This window comes from Nicotiana tabacum, chromosome 3 (genome assembly GCF_000715075.1).
Source record: "Nicotiana tabacum cultivar K326 chromosome 3, ASM71507v2, whole genome shotgun sequence".
NCBI lineage: Eukaryota > Viridiplantae > Streptophyta > Magnoliopsida > Solanales > Solanaceae > Nicotiana > Nicotiana tabacum.
Window position 1 is genome coordinate 154,931,856 of NC_134082.1, and position 12,609 is coordinate 154,944,464.

The following is a 12,609-nucleotide window of genomic DNA, read 5'->3' on the forward strand; positions in this document are numbered from 1 at the left end:
TCCTGTGATTCACTGGGAGTTCCACCGCTGCCTGAGTTAACTAGCTCGGAACAAGGGTTTTCCAAAGTGTTATTATTTGGAGTAGGTGTGGATGTTGCAACATGTAACTGGTTAACAAGTGCCTCAACAGCTTTGTTGACCTGAGCAACAATTAATTTCTGCAAAGCTTTATCAACAGCTTCAACATTTTCAAATTGAGCATGCTCATTTATTTGAGACCCATCAGGAGTACTCTCACGAGATTGTCGTGGAGAGTCTCGTGGAGTAGGAACTTGAGTGTTAATATTATGTGGATCTCCCTGATTTTGTTGGTTCTCTTGGTTTCCTTGAGTGTTATCAATGTTGTTCGACATAATAGATGCAACAAGGAAAGTTAAGTGAAAAGAAAATAAATTATCAGTTTTCCGGTAACGGAACCAATTTGTTTAACCAAAAAATAAAATTTTAGTCAAAGCTAGAATTTAGAAGAACACGGGTTACTGATAATCAAAAGAATGTATAAAAGGAAGTAATTTAGGTAGCAAGAGAGTAATCAAGAGAAAAACAAGTAAACCAAAGTTTATTCCAATACTATTTTTTTTACAATTGATCAGATATCTCCCTTTTATAGATATCTTGGAGATATACGTTTTGCCCAAATCATAATGAGGCTATTATGAGTAATTAAAGACATTGAATGCTACGTTACATAATCATTACATTCAATACAAATTCTCTAACGTATTCCACATTTAATGCCTATTAAATGCCGTATCTGCACTCTTTTCTATTGTCAGATTCATTCCTTTTGATTCTCGGATATAAATGACTTAGATAGGTACGGGCGCTGAGTTATTTGAATAACTGCCCGTGCCTCTTCCTCTGCCATTTGCTCGTATCTGTTACAACTCGTGCCTCTTGGCTAGTTGTAATTCTTTGATCAGTCTACGTGTCTCGACACGTCACCTTTATATTTTAATACAATTTTTCCCAATACAACCAATCTATTGTGGCCTACTTGTCACGTAATTTTTTGATGAAGAGTTATAACGTGCAATAGTTGCCCAGTCATTCATGAAATTAGTAACTGTACATCCATCTCCAAGCATATGTGACAAACATGCACTAACTGCTATTCCTCCGCATTTGAAATGACTTAGTTGAGCCACAGCAAATTTACTACCCTTATCATAGGAAGTTTTCCAAGGCAAATTTTTGGGGAAGGCCAAATATTCAGGACCAGTATCAGGAAGATTGACGACATCAGACATGGAACAATTCAGTTCAACATTTAAGAATTTAGCTCCCATGTCGTCATTGCATTCAATAGCTACATTATCTTTCAACTTCCCAGCAACTGGATAAAAAGAGGTTAAGGTTTTCGATAGATAATTCTCGAGAACTTGGGCTAATTCTTGTTTGGAACTTTTATTAATGTTGTGATGTAGAGGTCTAGGGTAGAAGAAAGCAATGTGAATGTACATGGTACTCATGACTTGATCAAGAAGAGAAAGCTTGTAATTTTTAAGTGGAGATGGTGTAGTAGAGGAGGCCTTAATAATCTTTTCAGAAACCGAAATGATTCTTGAGACAGCCATATCTTAATTACTGATCAGAATGATCTCAAGAAATTTGAACTGGTATTTCCCAATTTAATGTCTATGCATATATATAGATATAACCTAGAAATAATTAGCTTGTGGCTTGGATTTATTTTTCATCATTACACATATCATTTTGGTCAACATAGTATCACTAAGCAGCTTTATACTTTCGTATGAATCCTTCTATGAATTCTTTGACACCAGTTGTTAACTTACTATCACTAGCTTTAAATTATCGTCTAGAGTGGTCAAGATGTTCTACAATATTAGGCAAAGAGGAAATTCTCCTCATGTTCAAGATAATTAACAGCTTGTTTGGATGCCTATTGTATTGTATTGTATTGTATTGTATTGTATTGTTACTTTAAATATAATATTTGTTTTGATTTTTTCTTAAATTTTATTGTATCGTATCATTAAATCCGTCGTTACGTAATAACTAAAAGTGTCACTCTATGAAACGATCGATTTGGTGTGGTCGCATTGTTACCTTATTTTTTTCTCTCATCTTGCCCTTCTTTTATTATTAAATAATTTTATTTTATCCTTTACCCTACATTTTCATATAATAATATTATCACATACTGTACTTTTTAAAAAAAATATTGTAAGTTCATTCTTCGTATTGTTGATCCAAGACATTATGAAACAACGAAAAATAATACAATCTATTCAAATTTATATACATCAAAACTATAAAATACAATACTATACGATATGAAAAGCTAGATAACAACCATCCAAACAAGCTGAAAGGCAAAAGAAGAAAAAATCTAGAACAACATCCAGAAATGTACTAGTTGTTCTTTTCCCTTTCTCAACTCTTGAATCACTCTTGTGGGCTCCATTTGATCTATAATTTACTATTGGTTCCGCGCAGATGGTTTTAAAAGTCGACCAAAACTCGCCTTGACGCGTCAAATTGCTAAATTCCTAGAGTTTGGTTTTAAAAATTAGATTAAGCTGATTTTATTTTTCAAAATTAATGATATATTTTCACATATATCTGGAGTTTATGCATATGTGAATAATTATAATAAAATATTTGTCACAACCCAAATTTTCTTCCGTAGGATATCATGACGGCACCTAGTCTCTAAGACTAAGTAAACCTAACAATATGCGAAAATAAATAAAATAAAGACTAAAATCTCAACATCAACGCACACACACTAGTATCTATTATTAACAATGACACGTGATCATTTAAACATTTATTTATATGAAGGGACAATAAAATTTAATTAGTGAGAGAAATTTTATATATAATAATACAACAATTATCTAAATGTTGAAAAATATTATTACATTAGCATAATACATGAATTTAAAATAAAAGGATATCATCAAAACTTACACAAATGATCAATTTTGTCATGTTAGTTAGATAATTATGTATTATAGTTTAAAAATATTTAATGTGATAGTATCTTGACGAACACTTCTTTGTGGACAATTTTTGTGTGTGTATATTTCCTCCTAATGCTTTGGTTGCTCTGCCTTAACCAATACTCTTGTTGTCAATTTTGATATCCCTCTTGAAAGTGTAACATACAGTTATTCGTGCAAGAAAATATATTGCGGTAAATATAGTCCAATATTTAGGATGTTTGTCCTCGTGCTTTATTTGTTATATTTGCAAAATATAAACATACTAAAAATTATTTTCACACAAATTTTATTCCTTAGTTTCGGAAGACGAAAGTTGAATCCAGTGATAAGAATATACTTAGAATCACAATGACCAGTATCATAATTTTTGCATGTGTACATTATTGTCAAAAATTCTATATGCCATATGTATGCTATTGCATAAGCTATTCGACGTATCTAAGTTTTTCAGTAGCATGACAAACATTTTTTTTTTAAATTAACCTAGATACAATGGAAGATCGATTTTAACTTAGTCTATTATATATACTGTGACACTAACATATGTAAGAAATAATAAACTCGACAACAAACATGTATGGCAGAAGGCCTTTTGGTATTAAAGTATTTAAGTATTCTTCTTGGTAGTAATTATTGGTATCATTCTCTACTGAGTCAAAAACTGAAAAATATTTTATTTTTCTTATAAAATTTTGCAATCAACCTTTTATTTAGCTGATCAATATATTTATTTTTGCTACCTAAGATATCTTTTTAACTCTATTATCTGATTTGCACAAATTGCATTTTAATCTAATGATAGAAATATTTCTCTTATTAAATACACTACTATTACCATTGGGATTGATAACCAAGTGTTAAGGAAAAACCAAATCATCTTTTATTGGATGCTCTTATTCATTTTCGACACGAAGCAAGAAGATACTGAATATTGGATTTGTTCTTACTTTATATTTCTTGTCAGTTGAATCTTTTTCATTTGAGGTCGGATGTATAACTTTGGCAAGTTAGCTTTTACAGTCTTTGCTTTTGCCGATTTGGAAGTACTGGTAGTTGTGATGACCTGTTTTACAAGTCGATTCTGTGTTCCGAGGCCTTAAAACCTCTTATTGTCTCACCTCGATTTGTATGCGCTATCCGGGCGTGTATCCGGAAAGCCATTATGTAAAATCTGTGAAAATAATAAATTGTGCTTTTAAAATAAATTTAAGTTGACTTTGGTCAATATTTTGAGTAAACGGACCCGTACCCATAATTTGATGGTTCCGAAGGGTCCGTACGAAAATATGGGACTTGGACGTATGTCCGGAATTAAATTCCGAGGTCCCATGCCCGAGAAATGAATTTTTGAAAAAAATTATTTAACTGAAATTATAAGAGTTTTCAGAAATTTAAATATGTTTGAATTTGATGTTATCGGGCCCGTATTTTAGTTCTGGAGCCCGATACAGGTGTTATATGGGATTTAAGTTGAGCCTGTAAAATTTGGTAAGAAACGAACTTGATATGATATGAATCGGACCATCGGTTGATAAAAATGGAACTTAAGAGTTCATGAGATTTTTCTTTGATTTTGATGCTAAATTCATAGTTATTGATGTTATTTTGATGATTTGATCGCACGAGCAAGTCCGTATGATATTTTTGGACTTGCGTGCATGATTGGTTTGAAGCCCCGAGGGCTCGGGTGAGTTTTGGATAGGCCACAGAGTGAAATTTGACTTAGAAAAACTGCTGGTATATTCCAGATCTGCAGGCTTTGCAATTGCGAAGCCTGGCTCGCAATTGCGAGCTCGCATTTATGAAAAACCTATCGCATTTGCGAAGACTGGCTGGATAGGGAACCTTCGCATTTGCGAAGCTTATGTCGCAAATGCGACCTTGACAGGCACCTCAATTGCGAACATTGTTCGCATTTGCGAAGAAAGCAGACATAGGCCATCCTTCGCAATTGCGAAGCTTTGGCCGTAATTGCGAGTTTGCATGTGCGAACCAGGCTTCGCAATTGCGATATCTGCACCTGTGTAAATCATGATTTAGCCGAAAATTCTTCATTTTCCAAACTTTCTCAAAACCTAAACTCTCTTGGGCGATTTTCTAAAGAAAAGTTCTTCTCCAAATCGATTGTAAGTCATTTCTAACTCATTTTCTTTAATCTATAACATCTTTTCACATGATTTCAAGTCAAAATCAAGAGTTTTCATGGGGGAAATTGGGTGTTTTGGGTAGAACTTAGGTTTTTCAAATTTTGGGGATTTGGACCTCGATTTGAGGTTCGATTTCAAAATAAATTATATATTTGGGTTCGTGGGTGAATGAGTAATCGGGTTTTGATTCGAACCTCAGGTTTGACCATGTGGGCCTAGGGTCAATTTTTGACTTTTTGGGGAAATCTTAATAAAACCTATTTTCATGCATTAGAATTGATTCATTTAGCATTTATTGATATCGTTAAATAAATTGTGGCTAGATACAAGCAATTTGGTGGTGGAAACAAGAGGTAAATCGGTAGTTGAGGCTTGAATTGTGTTCGTGGCATCGAGGTAAGTGTTTGGTCTAACCTTAGCTTGAGGGATTAAGAGTCGTGTCTTATTTGCTATGTGTTAATTGTTGAGTACGACGTATAGGCATGGTGATGAGTATCTATACGTTGGTGTCAAGTATGCCTGTGAGTCTTATGCTATGACTAATGTGACTCCGTTTCATATTATTTATGCTTTATATGATGATTTCTATGGTTGAACAAGGCTTGTGAAAATAGTATTGGTAATTGATCATTGTAGAGAGTTGGCTCTAGTTGAGAAATGAGTTGTGAAGAAATTTTGGTAAAGAGAAAAGGTTTATATTATTGTCTCCCTTGCCGGGATGTTATTGCTTTTGATATTATTTCCCTTGCCGGAATGTTATTGCTTTTGATATTATCTCCCTTGCCGGGACGTTATTATTCATGATATTATTTTCCTTGCCGGGATTTTATTGAAATATTATTGATTTCGCTTGCCCAAATTGCTTTGTGATTGTTGCTTGGGTGAGTAAGAGTGTAAAACACGAAGGGTAATGCCGTGTATGATATTTGTGAGAGAGTGTTATTGCACGAAGGGTGATGCCGTGCCGATATTGTGAGGTAAAAGCACAAAGGGTGATGCCATGCCACATGATGTACAATTCTATGCCATTATTTGAGTGATAATGCACGAAGGATCATTCCGTGCCATGGTTATGTGAGGTAAAAGCACGAAGGGTGATGCCGTGCTGATTTTATTGACTTTATAGTGAGGACGAGAGTAAAATCACGAAGGGTGATGCCGTGCACTTGTCTTTTATTTCTGATTCTTGTTGATAATTGAACTTTGGCGTTCCTTATATTTATCTGTTGTTAGTCTGTTATTACTTGATGTTCCCCGTAGCATGTTTCCCCCTTCTATCCTTAACTATACATTTCTGTCTTTATTTTCCGCTGTATATGATTTAACTGCACAGGTTTATTTGGTAGTTTGGTCCTAACATCGTCACTACTTTGCCGAGGTTAGGCTAGGCACTTACCAGCATATGGGGTCGGTTGTGCTGATACTACACTCTGCACTGTGTGCAGATCCCGGTGCTGCAGCTTTTGGACCGCAATAAGGGTATTGTCTTTAGTCTATTCAGGCGACTCGAGCTAGTCTTGTAGGCGTCCGCAGGCCCTGGCGTCTCCTTCTATCTTCCTATACTGTTTCTTTTGTGTATTTCTGAAACAACTTGTATTTATCATTCGGACCCTTATTTGTAGTACTCTTAGATAGTTTGTGAAATTGTGACACCAGATCTAGGTAGCTTTTTAGTTTATGGAATTGTATTGGTATTAATATTAAACTGTTACATTTCGTTTCTTCCACTTATTTAATTCCGTTGTTTATATGATGTTTGTTCACTATTGTTAAAGGATTAAAATATATGAAAAAGGTTAAGTAATTGGAACAATTGGCTTGCCTAGCTTTCTCTAGTGTGGGAAATCTGGGTCGTGACAGTAGGACTTGACAGAAATCACCTCCCAAACCATTACTGTTCCACCAAACAGTTCATTAGTAAGAACTCCAGGCAATTATTTCGATCGTTTGATACCTTACCATAAGTGCTTCATCCCATATTATCAATTTCGTTTTCCTTATAAATTTAGCACCATTGCTCTACTTTGATATATTTGTGATGATTATTTAAGTTGTTTGAAGTGGTATATCAAATCTAAAGTGGGTGGCCTCACAATAAAATTGTTGTTGGTACACCACTTGCTATTATTGCTAACAATGTCATGCCTCTTGATATGATATTTGCAAGTAATGCATGACATAGAAATATTATTTCGATTCCGCCGGAGGCATCTACAAAGAATAATCTCATTATAGCAGAGTCGACTCTTTATAATATAATATTGAAAGCTTGTTCTTGATTGGGATTTAGCTTTGATTGTGCTTTCTTAGTCACTTGTATAGCATTTTGATTCTTAATAATATACTAACCTTTTTAGTTTGGGTTCTAATGTTATTTTTATGGAATAAATTTATTTATCCCAATATTTATTTTTTACTTAAATAAGAATTTTACTCATACGATGAATTTAAAAAATAATTGAATTGTATCCTCTTGCTAAATAATTAATTAAAAGATTTAACTATTTAGGTAATTCAACTAAGCATATTGTACATTGCAAGTAAAAGATAAGATACGTAGACATATGACACTAGGCTAAACATGATTACTGTGTGTGCTAGAGTAACTCAATTAAGGAAATAAAAGGAACTACTTAGCAAAAGCCGAATTTTCAATATTTAGCTCGTGTACGCACTCGTCACCTCGTGTACACGGCACTCTCGCATCATGAATTGTCACAACAGTTGTCACAACCCAAAATCCTTTAAAGGTCGTGATGTCGTCTAACACCGCTGTTAGGAAAGCCAACAATAAATGATTAACTTAATTACTCATTTTAGTAGTTTTGAAATCATAATTTCCTTCAATTAAATAGTAAGAGATAGAATCTTACAGAGTGAATGATAATATTTTCATAACTACAATATTAAACAACTCATAGTCACCTCCAAAACCCGGTGTCACAAGTGCATGAGCATCAACTAGGGAATATAGTAAAATATAACATCTGTCTGGAATAAAATGAGACATGAGAGTGTAAATGACTCTGATGGAGACTCTGTGTGTTGCGGATTCATAACATGGGATGCAGCTCACCTAAATCCCCGCAATAACCGCGCCTCTGCGCCCGCAAGACCACTAGACATATACGCACCTGTACAATATATGAATCAAGTGTAGTTTGAGTACGTAAATCAACGCGTACCTAGTAAGTATCTAGTCTAACCTCGAAAAAGTAGTAATGAGGGGTCGACTTCGACACTTACTATGGGCTAATAATAAAATGCTGATATTATGATTAAGCATGGGTTGTAATAAACAGTTGAAAGCTTAATAACAAGAAGTAAGTGAACAATTATTTTATTAATAGGAAATTTAAAAATTTATTTTCATCCTTTAATAATTTATATCTCGAGACAATGAAGCAATATCAATTATTATTAGTTCCAAAGATTTATTATGCGCAAATCATGCCGAGGTCGTACGACCCTATCCAACATAAAATATTTAAGTGAGGGTCGAAGGGCACGAACCATAGATGCATCTATCTGCTACCGAGGTGTTCGACCCACTCCACAAGAAGAGAAAATACATTAAAACAACCAATTCAAGATTCATTAAGGGTTAATATTCAAAGAAATTTCAATTCTCATTAACGGTCAAATGACCCGTCCAAAACTCAGGTAGATGAGGCTTAACATTTTACAATTCCTTTATCAAGTTCCAATATGTTTTAAGCAGTTAAATTAACTAGTAGGATGCAAACATCGCAACTTTAACATGATTTGGGTCCTAGACTATCCGGACATAAGTACAATTAGTAGCTTCGTAGGGACTCCCGTCACCTCGTGCCCCCACAAATAGAATCACATATTAAGTCAATTCACCTATGGGGTTAATTCCCTCTTATAAGGTTAGAAAAGAGACTTACCTCGCTCCGAAATTCCATAACCGACTACCAAGCCTTTCCAACAACTCACATTGATGCCCAACGCTCCAAAACCAGTCAATAAATGTGCAAATTCATAAATACATACTTTAATACTCCTTATAATCCAATTTTCAATAATTTCTAACCCCGCTCGAAAAATCGCTAAAAAACACCCTCGGGCCCACGTGCCCGGATTTCGAAAATTTTCAAAGATAAACTTTACTCATAGCACCACAAACTCAAATATATAATATATTCCTAATTCCATGTCCAATTTCGTGGTAAAAGCCCTAAAATATCAATTTCTAGGTTTCTTTCAAAATCTCACAATTTCTACTAATTTTCATGATTAAATCCTTGTAGAATCTATGTAGTTAGCTAATAATATGCGGGAATTATTTACCTTGTAATAGATGATGAAAATCGCCCCTTGAAGCTCTCCAAAAATCGCCCAAACCAAGAGAGAAATGAGCCAAATCCCGATTAAAACAATCTGCCCAGGTTCGCATTTGCTGACAAAAACTTCGCATTTGCGAATGAACAGTAAACTTCGATGAATAGTGTTCGCAATTGCGAATGAACACTAACTCACCAGAAACCAGCAAATCCGAAATGATCCGAAATCACCCCGAAACTCATCCGGAACCTGTCGGACACAAACCATATATGAATTTCAATCATAAAACACGCTACGGACCTTCTCGCGTACACAAAAAACTGAAAAGAGGTTGTCTTTACCCGATATTGACCATTGTCAAACTCCAAATTTCTAAACTTTACTAGTCTCAACCAATGATCCAAAATATACCCAAGCCCCTCGGGACCCCGTCAAATCATACCAACAAGTCCTAAAATATGATACTAACTTAGTCGAGCTCTCAAATCACATCAAACAATGCTGGAACTATGAATCGCGCCTCGAATCGAATTATGAGTTATGAAAATTTCAAATTCTATAATTTGCGCCAAAGCGTATCAAATCAATCCGGAATGACTTTAAATTGTGCGCATAAATCATAATTGACATTATTGACCTATTATCATACGGAGCTATTCCCAAGCTCAGAATCCCAAAAGGATATCGATAACATTGAAATACACTTCAACCCAAATTTATAAAATTCTTCCAAAATGCCAACTTTCCACAATAGGCGCCGAAACGCTCACGAATCATCCAAAACTCGATCCGGACTTACGCCCAAGTCCAAAATCATCATACAAACCTGTTGCAACTTTCAAATTCTGATTTTGAAGTTGTTTACTCAAAAGTTAGATATTAGTCAATTCCTCCAACTTAAAGCTTCCGAAATTAGAATTTTCTTTCCAAATCAGCTCCGAACTTCCCAAAATTCAATTCCGACCACAGGTACAAGTCGTAATACTTGAAGTGAAGCTACTCATAGCCTCAAACATCCGAACGATGTGCTAGAGCTCAAAACGACCAGTCGGGTCGTTACAACAATATTAAATCCTAAGGGGATTTTCCCCACACAAGGTTAGACAAGTCACTTACCTCAAACCTCGCTCAATCAATCCATAAGAAGGCCTTTCCCTCAATTTTCCGACTCCTAACAACTCAAATCTAGTCAAAAGCAATTACATACTATAAATATAACTATAAGAAACTAATCCAAATAATGAAATTATGAGTTTAGTAAAGAATTAGAAAATCGCCCTAAGAAGTCAACCCGGGATCACGCCTCGAAATCGGGTAAAAGTTACAAAATTCGAACACTCATTCAGCCACGAGTCTACCCATACCAAAATATTTCAAATTCGATACCAAAATCTCAATCAAAACTTCAAAATTCGGTCTAAAAACCTTCCTTCATTTTCCCAAATTTAAACACCAAATCACTAACTAAATGATGAAATCAAAGACGTAAACATGAAATTTAACCGAAACTAAGTAAGAATCACTTACCCCAATCCACTCCTTGAAAATCCTTTCAAGAATCGCACAAATCCGAAGTATCTAGCTCAAAATATGAAAAATAGGTTCAAACCCTCATTTTTGAAAATTAATAATGCTACCCAGGTGTTATGCATTGCGATCGCAGGACCTACATCTCGATCGAGAACAACAATAAATCTCAGCCTCCAAAAAGGGCCAAGGCGAACGCGAAACAACTGATGCGAACGGGAAGCCTTCTCTGCCTGACCCTTCGCGAACACGTGCACAACTACGCAATCGCGTAGGCTTAAAGCATGATGCCCCAATTGACCATTCCTCTACGCGAACACGTGGACCTTCTCGCGAACGCGTAGGCCCAAGACACATAAAGCTTCGCAAACACGAGACCTATATCGCGAACGCGAAGACAAAATTTCTAGAAATCTCCAACTCCTCTACGCGAACGCGAGAACCTTTGCGAATGCATAAAAGGAAACCAGAAGCACAAGATATCTGTAACTTCATCCATCTTCCAAGACCAAATCCCAATCCTTTAACCATTTGAAATCCACCCGAGGCCCTCGAGACCTCAACCAAACCTACCAACAAGTCCTAAAAAATCATACGAAGTTAGTCGAGCCTTCAAAACACATCAAACAACGCTAAAACATGTGATTTTTGACCCTCCCCAAGATTTTACATATTTTAGCTTTTAAATATTTAGTTTAGGCCTACTATCGCTATTTCAATTAGTTTTGACTCTTTTACTTTATTTTGTCACAAAATTGAAAATTAAAAAATATTTTCTTTTATTTAGCTAATTGATATAAAATAGTTTCACTTTTAATTTTTAATTTTACTTTAATCAATTAGAAATGATTTCATAATTTTTTAGTTATTATTTTAGGAATTAATATTTTTTTAGTCTAGTAGAGTTAAAGGGCCATTTTTAAAGGTAAATTTGACCAAAATTTGGCCCAATTCAGATCTAGCCCACAATAACCCAAACCCAATACCCCTTGTCACACCTCCTTTTTCTACCCCGGGAAGGGGTAGAAGGGGAGTTTTTTCCAATTTAAGTGACAATCGAAACGAGATTATTTATATTAAAATCAGAGTGGCCACTTGGGATAATTTATGGTGTCCCAAGTCACTTTAAAATCCCGAATCGAGGAAAGTTGTGACTCTTATTTATGGTCTGCGAACACAGAAATTCGGGTAAGGAATTCTGTTAACCCGGAAGATGGTGTTAGGCATTTCCGAGTTCCGTGGTTTTAGCACGGTCGCTCAACTATTATTAGTGGCCTAATTATCTGATTAATTACACATTTTAAACCTACGTGCATTTTTAACTTTCTCACCGCTTTTAATGTTTTTTAGGAAAATTCATGATTTGTTTTAAAAACATATCGTAAACCACACTACATGAAATGCACCCGCGGTTCACGATATGTTTATCTTACTTAACATTATTGAAAATCGAAGTCGGGTCACATGAAATGCACACCCGGATTTATAACATTTCAATTTACTATTGTTAGAAGTTGTTATGGTCGGGTTACATGAAATACACACCCGAATTTGGATTTACATATCGTGACCATGCCACGAGAACCGTACCCATAGTCACGATGATTACTTATTTAAACCATGCTCAAATTCTTTTAATTTATTTAAACCCA

At 35.0% G+C, this 12,609-nt stretch overlaps 1 protein-coding gene across 1 annotated transcript; it reads right to left on the reverse strand.

The window, feature by feature from the left end:
* Nucleotides 1-983: 983 nt before the first annotated feature.
* On the reverse strand, nucleotides 984-1,577 carry LOC107798964 (acyltransferase Pun1-like). The gene has a single exon (XM_016621996.2). It carries the CDS (start codon nucleotides 1,575-1,577, stop codon nucleotides 984-986), a length of 594 nt encoding a protein of 197 aa, XP_016477482.2.
* Nucleotides 1,578-12,609: the final 11,032 nt, after the last annotated feature.

Excerpts from the sequence above, each read along its gene's own strand:
- LOC107798964 (XM_016621996.2), bottom strand. The coding sequence starts at position 1,577 with ATGGCTGTCTCAAGAATCATTTCGGTTTCTGAAAAGATTATTAAGGCC.